General features: G+C 42.2%; 1 protein-coding gene across 1 annotated transcript in view; it reads right to left on the bottom strand.

Annotated features, from left to right (window-relative positions):
* Positions 1–3,125: 3,125 nt before the first annotated feature.
* Positions 3,126–14,056, bottom strand: part of PIWIL2 (piwi like RNA-mediated gene silencing 2) — a 36,308-nt gene continuing 25,377 nt past the window's right edge. The window contains exons 18-24 of the mRNA XM_042476466.1: positions 13,165–13,266; positions 12,373–12,492; positions 11,002–11,090; positions 9,641–9,746; positions 8,740–8,993; positions 8,155–8,262; positions 3,126–7,289 (exon numbers count right to left, since the gene is read on the bottom strand). Of these exons, the coding sequence (XP_042332400.1) occupies positions 7,133–7,289; positions 8,155–8,262; positions 8,740–8,993; positions 9,641–9,746; positions 11,002–11,090; positions 12,373–12,492; positions 13,165–13,266 (936 nt within the window). The 3' untranslated portion in view covers positions 3,126–7,132. The remainder of the gene's footprint in view (positions 7,290–8,154; positions 8,263–8,739; positions 8,994–9,640; positions 9,747–11,001; positions 11,091–12,372; positions 12,493–13,164; positions 13,267–14,056) is intronic.

The following is a 14,056-nucleotide window of genomic DNA, read 5'->3' as shown; positions in this document are numbered from 1 at the left end:
TTGTGATGCTCAAGAGGCATCAATAGTCATCAATAATAAATGACCCCATTGACCCTTTTGCCCTTGGCTCCGCCGTCAGCACAGGAGGCGAGGCTCAAAATGTGCCTGAGATAGGGAAGCCGCGCGTCTCCAAGCAAATTCCCAGAGAGTTAGCTTTCCAAGAACAGGTTAACCATTAAACGAAGTGATACTTCAGACAAGGGGCAGATAAAGCCACTGTCGTTGTTATAACAAAGAATGCTGTTATAGGATATCCTGAGACAAGACGGCTGGGATTTCGGGGAGTGGAGGTCCAAAACACCTAAAAGACCGAAGTTTGGCAAAGAAAGAGAGTTAAGACGTCTGGATATTTTCTTATGAAGTAGTATCAAACCAACTTTGCATGGAGAAATAGATAGATAGACAGACAGACAGACCTTGTTATCCGCTGGGGTTTTGTTCCAAGATCCCCCATGGATAACAAAATCCGTGGATGTTCAAGTCCCATTAAATATGGCACAGCAAAATGGTGTCCCTTATATAAAATATCAAAATCAAGGACCTCGACTTCTATATGAGGTCAACTTATAGTTGAGTATATACAGTGTGTATGTGTGTGTGTATATATACGCCATGACTGCTTTTGTACTAATGACTTTCCTCCAAGCCTCAGTTGACCCTCACCTGTAATACAGGTGTATCTGGAAAAGGTCACCTATCCCCAGCTCTTTCTGCAATTCTTTTTCTCTGCTGCTTCTTCCCCCTTTTTCTTTTTCCAATCACAGAAAATCAGTCCAAGGGGGAGAATGCCTTTTGATGGAGGAGCCATCGGTCTGGAATCGCTCTCCGAAACCCATCATTACTTGCAACTTCCTTTCAATTTTCACAATTAACAACTGTTTTTGGCTTGCCACAAAATTACACCAGAAAGACAACGGCACCTCTTTGCCGTCTTGGACTTTTAAAAGAAAGGGCCTTCTGTCGCTCCTTTGATATTGTGGGACCAGTGTCTTCTGTGTTGCCGAAAACAATGGTGCCCCTGTGCTATTTCTTTGCACCATTAAGTGGTGCCTTCGTCGGTGCCGAAATATTAATGGGAGAGGAGTTAATGGCTCTGAGATGGAAGATCGAGACTATTCCCCAAAGAAACAAGAGAAAGGAGACATAGGATGAATCCACATTGCAGAAATAATCCGGTTTGGAACTACAATTATTATTAATTACTTAAACTGCCATGGCTCAAGGCTATGGAATTCTGGGAGGTAGTGGAAGGAATGTTATATTGTATGTTGTATTTGATATTGTATTTTATTTGATATTGTGAGCATTTTATTACTATGTTATACTGCCACAGGAACTTACTACCATTCGAGTCTTTGAGAGCTTGTGGTACTAAAGCACAGCTCACTAAAGTTCCCAAACTGTGCTCCTCCATTTCTTTTGGACATCAGATCCCAGAAGCCCCAGCCAATTTGGCCAATCGTCAGGAATTATGGGACATGAAGCCCAAAACATCTGGAAGGCCAAAGGCTGGGAACCAGTGTACTAGATAGAGCAGGACTTTAGCAGCCTACTAGGTGTTTTGGACTTCGCTTTCCAGATTCCCAGATCACTGACCAAGATGGTTGGAGCTGCAGTCCAAAACATCACCATTGTACTAGTGGCCTGTGGTTAAGAATCGCTATGATAATGCATCAAGGAGTAGAGGGAGGCCTGCATTTGAAAGGAGAACGTGGAGAGTTTGGGATCCAAATCATCAACAACAGCTTTTGCAAAGCCGCTTAGAAACACGTGAGCAAGAAAATAAAAAAGGTGGCAAACTCCTGATAAGGAAGGTAAACAAGTCTACGTGAATTCAAGGCCGTGGGAAGAGGGCTGTGCAGCATTTCCAGTGTAATAATTGGTTTTTACTGCGGAACGTTCTCCGTTATCCTTTCCAAATTGGGAGAAGGAAGCAAACCTGCTGATTAAAGCGTCTGGCTGTTTGTCCAAAGGGTGCGGGCTTTTGCCATGGCATATAAAGGGTGAGAGAGTGCATTTGCCTTTAACCCTCTGTGGCATATCAGATGTACAGTGAGGCGGAAGAAGGTGAGGATTATATTGTGATCTGCCTTCAAGCCATTTCCAACTTATGGCAACCCTATAAGGTTTTCTTGGCATTTCTTCAGAAGGGCTTTGCCATCGCCGTCCTCTGAGAAAAGGCCAGGAGAAGGGACACTGATGAATGAATTTCAGCGCAGAAAAGATAAAGGTTATGGCCAGATGGTAACGCTGGCCCAGGTGTCTCTTTCTCACTCTTGACACCAATACTGCTCCAGCACACTTTGTGCTTGTTCTTTTCCATTACCAGGCATTTGCTCAGGGAAAACACAACCTAATCAACATCCACTTGAGAGCCAGCCAGTTTATTGGCAAAGAGGCTGACCTTGCTGAAGGGTTTTCCTTTCAAACCTTGTGCTCCCTGCAACCAGGAATCAATACTTTATATGACGAATGCAAAGAACCTAGGCTGGCCTAAGACAATAAAATCTAAGGTTTCGAATGAAGATTGAAAAGCAAAACAGCTGAATTGGGGCATGTTTAGAAATTATAGCCCATGAAACAAATGTATTTTCTTGGCACATTGTGTATGTTATATAAACACACCTCCGACTTCACACCACCAGTCCTCACAATGACAAAAGTGGCAGTAGAACTGTCTCAGGTAGGTTTTGACTCCAAAGAAAATTTTTTGCAACCTTATAGCCAGGGTTGTAATTTGCATCCTTCTGTGTCCTATTTCGTTCTCTCCCATATCTGCACCTGTGCTTTAATACCGGTGGCTTTAATATCACTGAAGAACTGGACTATGTCCATGAAAAATGCTAAAATCAATCCGTTGCAAAGGTGCTACTCCATTTTCCTTTTATGTATGGTAGTCCCCGCCCCCCAACTCCTAAAAACTAGGGAGTTAGCAAAAGAGTTCATAGTATGTGGGAAAGCTGGTGCAAGGGACCATATGGAAAAGGACTTGCAGACTGAGCACAGAAGTCCCTGCAAAAGGTCCAAGATTCAGCCGCTGCCATTCTGATAAGGCCAAAAAGGAGGCAATAGGAAAGACTTCTACCCAGGGCTCTGGATAGGCGTAGCCAGGGAGAGCAAACAGTACTGGAGGGCATTATCATCCAAAATCTACATAACAGATATCTTTATTGGACCAACCAAAATGCACATTATACACCTTACAAGCTTTCGAAGCTCCACTGGCTTCATCATCAGGCAAGGTGTTAAAAACCATACAGGAGAAAGAAAAAAGAAACATTGACCATGCTACTCACAGACCTGCATTTGGTCAAGGTGTGGTGGTGGTTGTCCTCAGTTCAGATGGCATGGAAGGGCATGGAAGGGCATTGATGCAAATAGGCCCCTTTTCCTTCTGGCCATGTGGGGACTGGGGGGTTCTTAAGGTCCAGGAAATAAACATTCCATTCCATTAGCAAGACAAAAAGCTACTGTCTTTGAGATCCAGTTTGTCTCCAATCCTTTGTGAGGCTAAAAGCTCTTTTGTTGGGAAAGCTCAGAATTTCTCAGTAAGCCTCTACCTTTTGCATCAGGAAAACATTTAGGTGTTGTTAAGGTAAAACTAAAGACGCTTATTGTGATTCTTTCAGTTTATTATTTTAATGAACTCTTACAGGCATTAAACCTGTAATGAAACTGAGCCTGACAAAAAGGGATAAGGATTTCCCTCTGCCAACTGCTGGTAGAGGGCATGTGCCAGCCTTTGACAACCACCACCATCACCATCACAAATGAGGACTCTGCAAGAGCTTAGTCCTAAATACATTTATTTAGAAACAAGTACAGGAGACATTTCACATTCTGCAATGAACAGCAAACAGTAACACTGCTTTACCATAATATCTAATTGCTGGCAATTTGTTGGTTTTTGTGAAACCTGAACATTCCCAGGCAGCAGTATGTTTAGTTGCTGTCTCTCTTCAGATTAACAGTAATATTTTACATTTTAATTTGATTAGAAGCTACCTGTCACCAAGCCAAATCTCTAACATTCTCACACTTAATTAGGATTGTTTAAAGGTTTATATAGTTTAAATCCAGTTGTTAATCCCTATTAAAATATCAGAATAGAGTAGGTTCTGACCACACAGAGCCCATGTGTTTACTGTATGGTTATCTGCCCCAAGTAACAGTTCTCATTGTATTTGTGTTGTAAAAGACAGTGAAGGTCGACATTCCTTCTGGTAAGACCAGCATAACTGCAGCAATCTACAGTAAGGACCTGAACCATCCTAAATACTTAAATATATATATATATATATATATAAAAATATCTACATTGGCTAGCTGGCATTTTCAGCAACTGGTGAATTCACTTGTTACAGCAGGTGGCACTGTGGTGCTAAAAATGTCTAGCGCAACAGTCCCCAAACTTTTTCCGGCTATTGCCCCCTTTCCTCTTGGGCGACAACCATAGCGCCCCTCCTCTGAGCATATTTTTTGGTATTAGGGCTAATGTTCAACTACAAATGTAAAACAACCAGTCTCAGTCACTGCTCCCTTTGAACCCGGTCAGCTTGGGAGAAGCAACCAAGCAGCAACCGAGAAGCCTCTCTCTCACCCATGCCAGCCTTGCAGCAAAGGCCAATGAAGACAAGAGGCCTCTTGGTTGCTGCTCAGACAGCAGCTCAGTTGCTGCTCCCAAGCTGACCAGGTGTAAGGGAGAAGCTTCACCCCAAAAGGAGGGACTCTTAATCCTTCATCAGGGCAGAGAAAGTTTCAGCTAGTGTGTATGTAGATGGTTTACAGAGGCCACATGCTCTGGAATGGAGACTGGTGTGGACTGGGAAAGGGAGAGATTTTAACTATAGGAGCCACTCTGAGACTAAGGACTCTTTCCAATAACGGAGCACAGATACTCCTTCCCCAGAAACACTACTCTTTAGAATGCTGAGAGCAAGGGACATGTCTTCCCCACACAGCTTCAAGTGTCCACTCTCCCACCAAAAAACCATTTCTTCCGCTACCTCTTCTCTCAGCCTGTCTGATGAAAGAAAGCAGGAGCAGCATTGCAACTGCAACCTGTCAGCCAAATCCCAGCAAAGCTCACAAAGTTTAAGCAGGATCCCAAATTTGAAAGCTCCTTTTTGCTACCACTTCTCCCCTGCCGACGTGTGCTCTAACTTTTTGCTCCAGTCTGCCCCAAAATGGTGCTCCTCTGAGCCATATAAGCAGTGCCCCGTGCCCAAGCCTCACAGGGGTTTCCCAATTGCCACTACTAGTGAAAGACACCGGTGAGGGAGTGAGCTCACGTGGGCAGGAGGCAAAGGGTGGGAGATAGAACCACACAAAATGATCAGCAAGGCTGTGGGGTGGTTTTTTTGAGGATCCTGAAAAGATGATTCATGCAACCCCCATCCCCACCATGGTCCTAAAGGCTCCTGGTTCCCCCTGTCTTTCTTGCACACCAATACTTTGACTGAAGGGCCCCCTCCGCCGCCCTCTTTCCTCCTCATTGCCCCACTTTTCCCTCACTATCACCCTTGTACTATCCCAATGATCCTACAGAAAATCACAAGGATGTGAATGAGGTTAAAGTGATTTGGAAAAGATTTCAGAAAGAAATGTCAAGCACAGCCCTGAGAGCTGCATACTACCAAACTACTTGTAAAGCTGGAATTTATTTTTAAGTGGTGGGAGGGTTTCATCTCTTAAAGGACCAAACCGATCTTGTAGTATCTTTGAGACTAGCTGAGTGTTGGGAGGTATGAGTGTTTGAGGGGCACAGACAGATTCATCTATTTTTGTTTTATATGGTGCATCACTTAAAATATTTTACTACAGAAGGACTGCTGCCCAGAATAGAAACTATATATTACTGTAAAAGTCCATCTGGTGAATTTTGTGCAGTGGTTTAAGTGTTGCCTGAAAAGCAGCAGGTTTTTTGCACTGGCAAAAAGGAGTGCTCTGCTTTCCAAAGTAAGAAATTAAGTCCGCATTATAGCCTAACCTGACCAAGGATTTAGGTCTCCCGTTGCTTTGATAACTGATATCTAGAACACACCAAGAGTTAACTTTAACAGATTGGTAAATAATTTACCCTGCCTGCCAACATGTACCTCCTAATGTGCTACTGATAGTATGTTATCCAGTTTTATTTCCCAATCCTGCCATAAATTTGTCTGGACTTTGACTTGGTTTATCAAAATATAGGAAACAGGTGATGTAAATCTTTGCAGCATTTTAGCAGTATATAGCTAGAAGAATTTGAAGAAAATGACACTCCCAACTGATGGAGGGGGGATAGATATAGATGTAATGTAAAGGTGATGGTTTACTTCTGACTTTTGGGAAGAAATGGCAAAAAGTTCTGTGTTGGACTAAGGCTCATTGGGGATACGGGCTTCTGCAGATGTGATATGGGATAGACATGGAAATGCTTCTTTGGAGAATGCTTCTTGTCCACCTCTATTATGCTGAACATGTGTATTAGTAAATAAAACTGATATTACAAAGTCTCCAGCGTGATCTCATCCAAAAGAAACTGGAACAACATTGCTCCAGGACCCTCTCAGTTTGGGGGAGCTGGGAGCATGTAACAACATCTGACAGGCCTGCATGGAAAGTTTTACAATTAATTATTTAAATCTAATTGTTTTAAACTTTGTAACCTTTTTGTCATAGGGAAGTGGCTTATTTTGGGCACATTCTCCACCATTGTTTTTGAAATACTGCCAGAGGAGTTATACACAGTATTCCAAGTGTGGTCATGCCAGTTTGCTGTTGCAGTTGATTTGCAGGGCAGGCTGCAGACCCTTTGGAAAATGGAACACCATTTTCTCTTCACCCTAAATGAATTCACCAACTTTAAACCTCCATAAACAAAATGCTCAGCCAGCAGCGAAGAAAGTAAATGAAACTAACATTGTTGGTCATACCAGTGCCCAGTGCTCACTACTACTAATGGCTTTTTCTCTGCCAATGTACCTTTTTACCTTATTACTGCAGAACAAAATCAACACAAAGCATTATGTGGGTGTACATACAGGGATGTTTATATTTCTACAATGGGATTTGCAGGGGGGAACACAGCCTATCTCTGCCTAGGGAGACTGCATTCACCGCTGCCTTGAAGTCATGTTGGCTACCAAAGTTATAAGAAGAAGAGCTTATCACACAGCTCAATTGCTGGTTCGTGGTGTAGAACTTGTCCTGAGAGAAAGGCCAACTTGTGAGCATACTTACAAGGGGCTGGAACCCGAATAGTTCCTGGCCAGTTCCAGTACATGTGGCAGAGCTTGAAAGTCAACCTATAAAAAGCAGGAGGAAGAGGAGAGGAGAGGAGAGGAGAAGAGAACAAAAGAAATCCCTGATTAGAATTTCTCACCCTACACTCTTAACACTTTGTTTGTTCTACAAATAAATACTGGGAAATATTTGTGTTATTACTTGGCCTTAAATCATCTGATAAATCTCTTGGTATGCTGTAATGACTGTTCCTTTGTTGAAAGCCATCAGACCTGGCTTACCATGTTCACTATTAGTGACAAGAAACAGAAAGGGAAATGGAACGAAGGAGGGCGCGTAATGGAGAAATTCCATCAAAAAGAAAAGAGGAAAAAAGGCAGCAAAGAAGCACTGAAGAGACAGATGGAAGCATAAATGATCACAAATAACTACAGGGTTTTAAAGAGATGGCAAGAGAGTAAGTAAGACAGAACACAAAGGAAGAGATCCCATCAATATCTTACAACTGAGATACTGTTTTAAGGTGAGACAGTAACTCCAAGCCCAAATCTCCATAAAGGATATTTTGCAGCCCCCTCAAAAAGTCCTGCTCAAAACAGTTTGCATGAAAACATAAAAATCATAAAATAAAAAAGACAGCAGGTTTTCCTCAGCTAGAGCAAATCCAATGAAATGAATGAAATCTCTCATTCACCACATATAGGATCATCAAGCTGTAAAGGACTTATCAACTCCCTGCCAATGCAGGTTATCTATTGCTAAAGCACTAATGTGAGGGGGCTATCTAATTTCTGTTTAAGGACGTCCGATGATGGAGAGCCCACCATCTTCCAAGGTAGCCAGTTCCTTGGAAGGTAGCATACTGGTCTCAATGGTTCTGTTGTTATTACTGGATCTGGCTTAGTATCACACATTAAATGCACTCACCTCTGCATGTGATCAGGACTGAGATTCGCAGTATTAATTACACAGACGTAGTGAGTAGGGATGCCACAGCCTTGCCGTGCAGAGTGAGCTATCAAGTAAAAATCCACCCTAAAAATATTTTTCAAAGAGAAGAGAAAGATAAAAACCACAATACCATTTTTACTTAGAGGAAAATTGGCGCAATATTGTAAGACAAAAGCAACATCTTTCTCCTGAATTTTATCCAATGACCATCTGACAAAGGTCTTTCTAGGCATATGTAGATCCTCCAGCAGGGTTTTCTACATATGCCTAGAGAAAACATTTTTGGGGGGTTGTATATAGAGCAGAGGCAGTGGCAAATACTGTAATCCATGAATAATCTGTTAATGCTTACGCCATAAATGTAGAGGTATGACTGTGCATAAGGAGAAAAAACACAGATTATCTAGATAAAATTAGTTCATAGTGTAACATTTTTATTTTGGAGAAAGAGACAGGAGAAGAGCAAACGCACAGAAACAACCTCTCATTTGTTAACAAGTACCTCTTAAGAAGTGCAGATGAGCAAAGAAAAAGGAAAATGAACACTTCCTTCTTACTTACCAGTCTCGGCTGGTGATTACATGATCTACCACTGTCCCAGGAGAAGGAGTTGTGAAGTGATCAGTGGCTGCTGAATAGATGTTTGTACTGATTTTCTTTTGGACTACAAACACCACCATTTTAGGATTATAATTCTCAAAAGCTTCAAAGCATTTCTGTAGTTGTGGGATCTCATAGCTCTCTACCATTTTTAGCTGGCCATCCGATACTCCATCTCTGTAAACCACTATCTTCTCAGGGAGGCAGTGGTTGACCTTCAAGAGGACAAACATACAAGGTAAGAAACTGAAGCTTGGATTATTTCATATCAACATTTTCTCTGAGCTGCCTATATTACTTCCATATTAAGGAAAAACCAGTTGTTTACCTTTAACTGTAATTCTTCACATGGTCACCTGAGAACTCAATAATATGGGTTGTTAAGCGCTCTTGCAGAGACAGCTAGAACCTTCTGGATCTGAGCTTGGTGTTTTCAGAAAGAAATGTGCCCCTCTTCCCTACAGTGTGAGTACCTAAACCAGATTTCCAGACATCCAGCCTGTTCCACAAAAACAGGGAAATAACACTGACATCCTCATAGGGAGGTGGGTTGGTTGTGTGAGTTCACAAATGCCCCTTGAAGAATCACAGGCCGAATCCTGATAAATACTTTACTTGACACGAATTCTCCTGTTTCCCCCTCTGTTAGTTATGGCACACTGTTCATTTTAAACCACTGTAGCAATTAATATTACTCCATTGAGACGTCCCCCTTGAGGTACTGAAATTTGCTGTGCGGAGGAGTGCAGTCAATTTTGGTTGACCTTGTCTGCCACGCAGTTCCCCACTCCTGGCCTAGACAATGTCAGTCTTTCCCCTCGGTCTGGGGGAAAAGAGATGCCAAAACCACTGATTTCCTCACCTCATGGAACTTCTGTAAGGCCCCCACCATGCAGACCTTCAGGCTGTCGACAATTTCTTGGTGAGGCATCTGGAATACAACCCTAGAGTACCATCTTGTCAAAGTGCTGTTGGGAGAAAGAACAGAGCAAACATTAACCCATGTTAATTCAAGACGTAACACTTCATTATGCACACGCCATGCTCTAGCTTTGGAGGTTGACAATTTCACCAAATTATCAGTCCCCACCAACAAGACTGTGACACATCAGTTCTCTGCCCTTCTTTTTTTAGCAGTTTAATATTTTTGCACCAATACGTTTGAATACTGTAGGAAACAAAACTAAGAATAAACTGGAGCTAAAACTGCAGCCATGGATCTAGATGGATCTCTGTGGGCTTTTACAAACAAGAGAAACTGGATCAAAGGATTCAATTATACATTTAGCATAATTTGTAGTATGAACTCAGAGCTTATTGCGAACAACAGAGGAGCATCACTATCCTGAATTCTTCTACAACTCAGACTTTGAGTTAGAGAGGACACCATTTACTTGCTGGCTACTCATCCCACACCCCATAGTACCAATAATAACATGTCCTTCCCCTGCATCCACATACTGGGCTGGATTTGGAGTGCCATTATAACAAAAATTATAAGCTGTGAGGAATGGGATAGGAGGGAAGGAAATCTTTTCTCGCAGACAGATGCAGGGGCAATAACTGATGGGGAAAATCACATTTATTAGGCTTATTCTGGCCTGGTTCAGCATATCTCAAAGGATGGGAATGAGTCCTCCTTGGTCAACCCTTTTGGTGGCTTGCTGCTAGTCCAGCATAGTACAGTGAGATGAGACAGCATAGAAAGAGAAGTGGGCTGAGCAGAGAGAGATCATGAATGAAGGCTGTCAGGTTACTTTCCAATAAGGAGAAAAGTACTTCGATTCTTTTCTGAACTTATGCAAAATAAAGGGATGGGGGAACTCACTTAACATTAGTTAAGACTTTAAAAAAAATTACAACAGTAGTCAATAATGTTTGTGGTCGGTATCTTCAGGTTGCCTATCGACCGATGGCAATCCCATGAATTAATTTCACAGGCTTTTCTTAGGCATTAAAAACACAGAGGGGAGGTTTCTTGTTGGTTCCTTCATCTGAAATATAGTTTACAGCATCTGAAAGTAATTGGTGGTCTCCCATCCATGTACTAACCGTAGCTTCTAAGACCAGATAGGATCTGTTGTCTTTAGGGTCTTTTGACCAGATACCTGGAACTAAATTATTCTACACTGCTGTTAGCAGTGGCTCCTCTGTGAACAGCAACAGCCACCATGGTGAGGTAGTCCCAGATACCTAGATGGCAAACAATGTGGATGCACTTACTGATTGATACTTGCTACAAACCCAACAACTGATCGCTTTCCCCTGCCAGGGTCATGATACACATCCATGCCGATCATCATCAACTGTTTCTGAAATGTAAAAAGAAACCTGGTTGTAGTACAGTAATTCCTGTTCAAATATAATTTAACACTACACTTGGAGAAAGCATTAAATAAAGAAAAAAGTTTTGTTGTAAATTTGCTGAATGGTTTCTATATGCAAAGGGCACTGGTCAAAAGCAATACATATTTGAGACGTATGACTTCCTGCAGGTTTCACTGCAGTATGAAAAGATAAATCAATTAGCTACATTGTTTAAAAGAGTTACAAATAAGACTCTCCATCGGAATACTGCAACATTGTCCATGGCACCCAAGTCTGTGGCTGCAAGGACTGGAAAAAGCAAACAATCAAAGGCAGGCATCGTAACACAAATCCCTCTTCTAGGTACAGTGGTACCCCGGGTTACGAAATTAATTCGTTCCGCCGCCGCTTTCGTAACCCGGAATACTTCGCAAGCCGAAAAACCCATTGGCGCTAATGGGGAAAAGCCGCGATTTCGTGTGAAATAGCGCCGAAAAGCACCAAAAAATTTTTCGTAACCCGAAAAAACCTTCGTAACCCGGAACAGTTTTTTTTAATGGATTTTTTTCGTAACCCGGAAATTTCGTAAGGCGGCGCATTCGTATCCCGGGGTACCACTGTACTGTCTTATTTCAGGTGATGGGCTGTGGGAAGTTAAGGAGCCTTCCAGATGCTCTTGAACATCAGAGAACCATAGCTGCCCATTTCTGAGATAGAATAGTGTGCATATGTGTACATTTCTGTGTGTATATACATAATGTATATTATACATATGTGATTTTTTTTATTTACAAGCAAAACTAGTCTAAAAGCAAGTCTGTATGCTTGATTTAGCCTAGGAGATGGTTTTATGGGTGCCACAATCCTGCTATTATAGGAGATCGTCACATAACAGCAGCATTTTCAGACTGATGAAGTAGACAGGATCCCGAGGATGTGGGCAGGCCAGGGAGAAGTGGGAGCCACCACATGTTTGCTAGATCCCTGCCATTCCAGGTTCATTAAAAAGGTGACTTAGCTGGATGAATGAAGGGAGAAGTCAATGCCTGTTTACAATAACGCAGGGTTCCAGCATGCCTAAAGGAGACATTAACTCTATGTAAATTCATAAGTGCATCTTAAGTCTATCTCAAGACTTCTGTTGTTATCGGTGGGGCAAGAAGGAAAGATGGAGACAACAGGTGTGCAGTAAAGAACACAAGTGTGTGAAAATTAGAACAGGTAAAACAAACTGAGCTCTTGCTTATCTACTTTTTCTTTTAGTAGAAATGGTTTCATAAGACTTACCAAAGGGATATCCACCCCCCAGAGTTCTCCACCCAGCTTGCAGTTAATCTGTAGCAAAATTTTTTGTGCTATGCTTCTAAGTTTGTTAGGCTGAGTTGCAATGGTTCGCGCATTAATAACCTGCAGCAAGAAATCAATATTAGGATTGACAGCCAAGACATTAACTACCGTTCTTTTCATAACTCTCTATTTAAACTCTAAAAAATAAATTATTTTAGCACATTCAGAGAATACAAGATACTGACCCTTAAAAGGAAAGTTAAGGATTTTCTGCATGCATGTACAGGACAATTTAAATTTTTAATTCAACAAAGGGATTTAGTACATATTTCCAAACATCATAGCAAGAGGATGTTAAGTAAAAATACAATTATTATATTCAGATCTCATTACTGAATAAATGCACAACAGGAGACATGGCCTCTAAGGTCATTACAGCCCAAAGGAAAAGGGGTGAGCTAGGAGTATTTCTTGTTGAAGATGAGAAAATATTCAAGGAAGAGCCAGAATCTTATTTTTTAAGAGGCAAGGCAATACTATTGACTACTGAAATGGCAACTTTAAATTATTAGCATCCCACCATCAGTTCATTTGTTCTCCCAACAGAGAACCTTGAAAAGGACGTTTAAGACTTGTGATGTGAAGTTCCTACAAATGGTGCACTTCTTCACAAATAAAGAAGGTGCAAAACCCATTTGTGCGTGGCACTGAGACCGCGGAAAAAGAACAAAGATTTAAATTAACCCGTAATATCCTCAGATCAACAACTAAACAGCCAACCATTTGACTCACCTGAGAAGGGATTGGAGATTGGACACAGCAAAGTTTTTTAATTGCTCCATATAAGTCATCTCTGGTCCCAGTGATAATACAGACTATCAACTGTATGGTGCTCTTAAAAAATAGAGTGGGGAAAAAAGTGACTGATTTAACTTATAATGAAGGCAAAGTGGAGAACTGGTAACTACAACTGAATTGAAATCATACTGAAATTGAAGTTAAAGTTGTGCAAGCACCTCGGTGAGAGCAGCTGGCGCGGGGCCTCTTCTACGCCTTGGGGACCTGGGAGGCCCGGGCAGAAGGATGGGGCCTGATCACTGCCATGGAGGGGAACCCTCTCCTCTGGCTGGCCCTCTACCTCTCCCTCTGTTGCTGGCTCTCGCTGCTGTGCCGGCAGACCCTGATCTGGGGGAGCCTGCACTTGGGGAGGCCCTTCACCCGTGTTTTAGGTCCTCTGCCATAGCCCACCACCAAGAGGGGAAGGGAGGCAGGGAAGAGGGAAGCCAATAAAAAACAACGCTGACCGCTTCGACGAAGGAAAATGTATTCGCTGGCGAAGAAGTATGTCCTGCTAGGAGCTTAGGCAGGAACAAGACTGAGGCCCAAGGGGGGTTAGCCCCTCCTTATATAGGGGGCCGGTCTTTTCTTTGTCTCTGCCTACAGGAGCTAATGGGAGGTGCATAACCCAGGATTCAGGAGGTCAGGACCCTCTCTGCTGGGAAATGTAGACTAACAATGAGACTGTAATATCAACCTAAATTTATAGGCATTTTAAGCAACAGAATACTGAATCAAGGAACAGTGCATGGATTTCAATCTAGTCTGGCTTTAGGACACTCAGGTAATTTTCAGACAATGTTGCACTCATCCAGGATTTATACTGCGAAGGTTCAGGAATGCTGAC

The sequence above is a fragment of the Sceloporus undulatus genome, chromosome 6 (genome assembly GCF_019175285.1).
Source record: "Sceloporus undulatus isolate JIND9_A2432 ecotype Alabama chromosome 6, SceUnd_v1.1, whole genome shotgun sequence".
In the NCBI taxonomy this organism is placed as follows: Eukaryota; Metazoa; Chordata; class Lepidosauria; order Squamata; family Phrynosomatidae; genus Sceloporus; species Sceloporus undulatus.
Note: the sequence above shows the minus strand (reverse complement) of the source record. Positions and strands in the feature narration are given on the sequence as shown.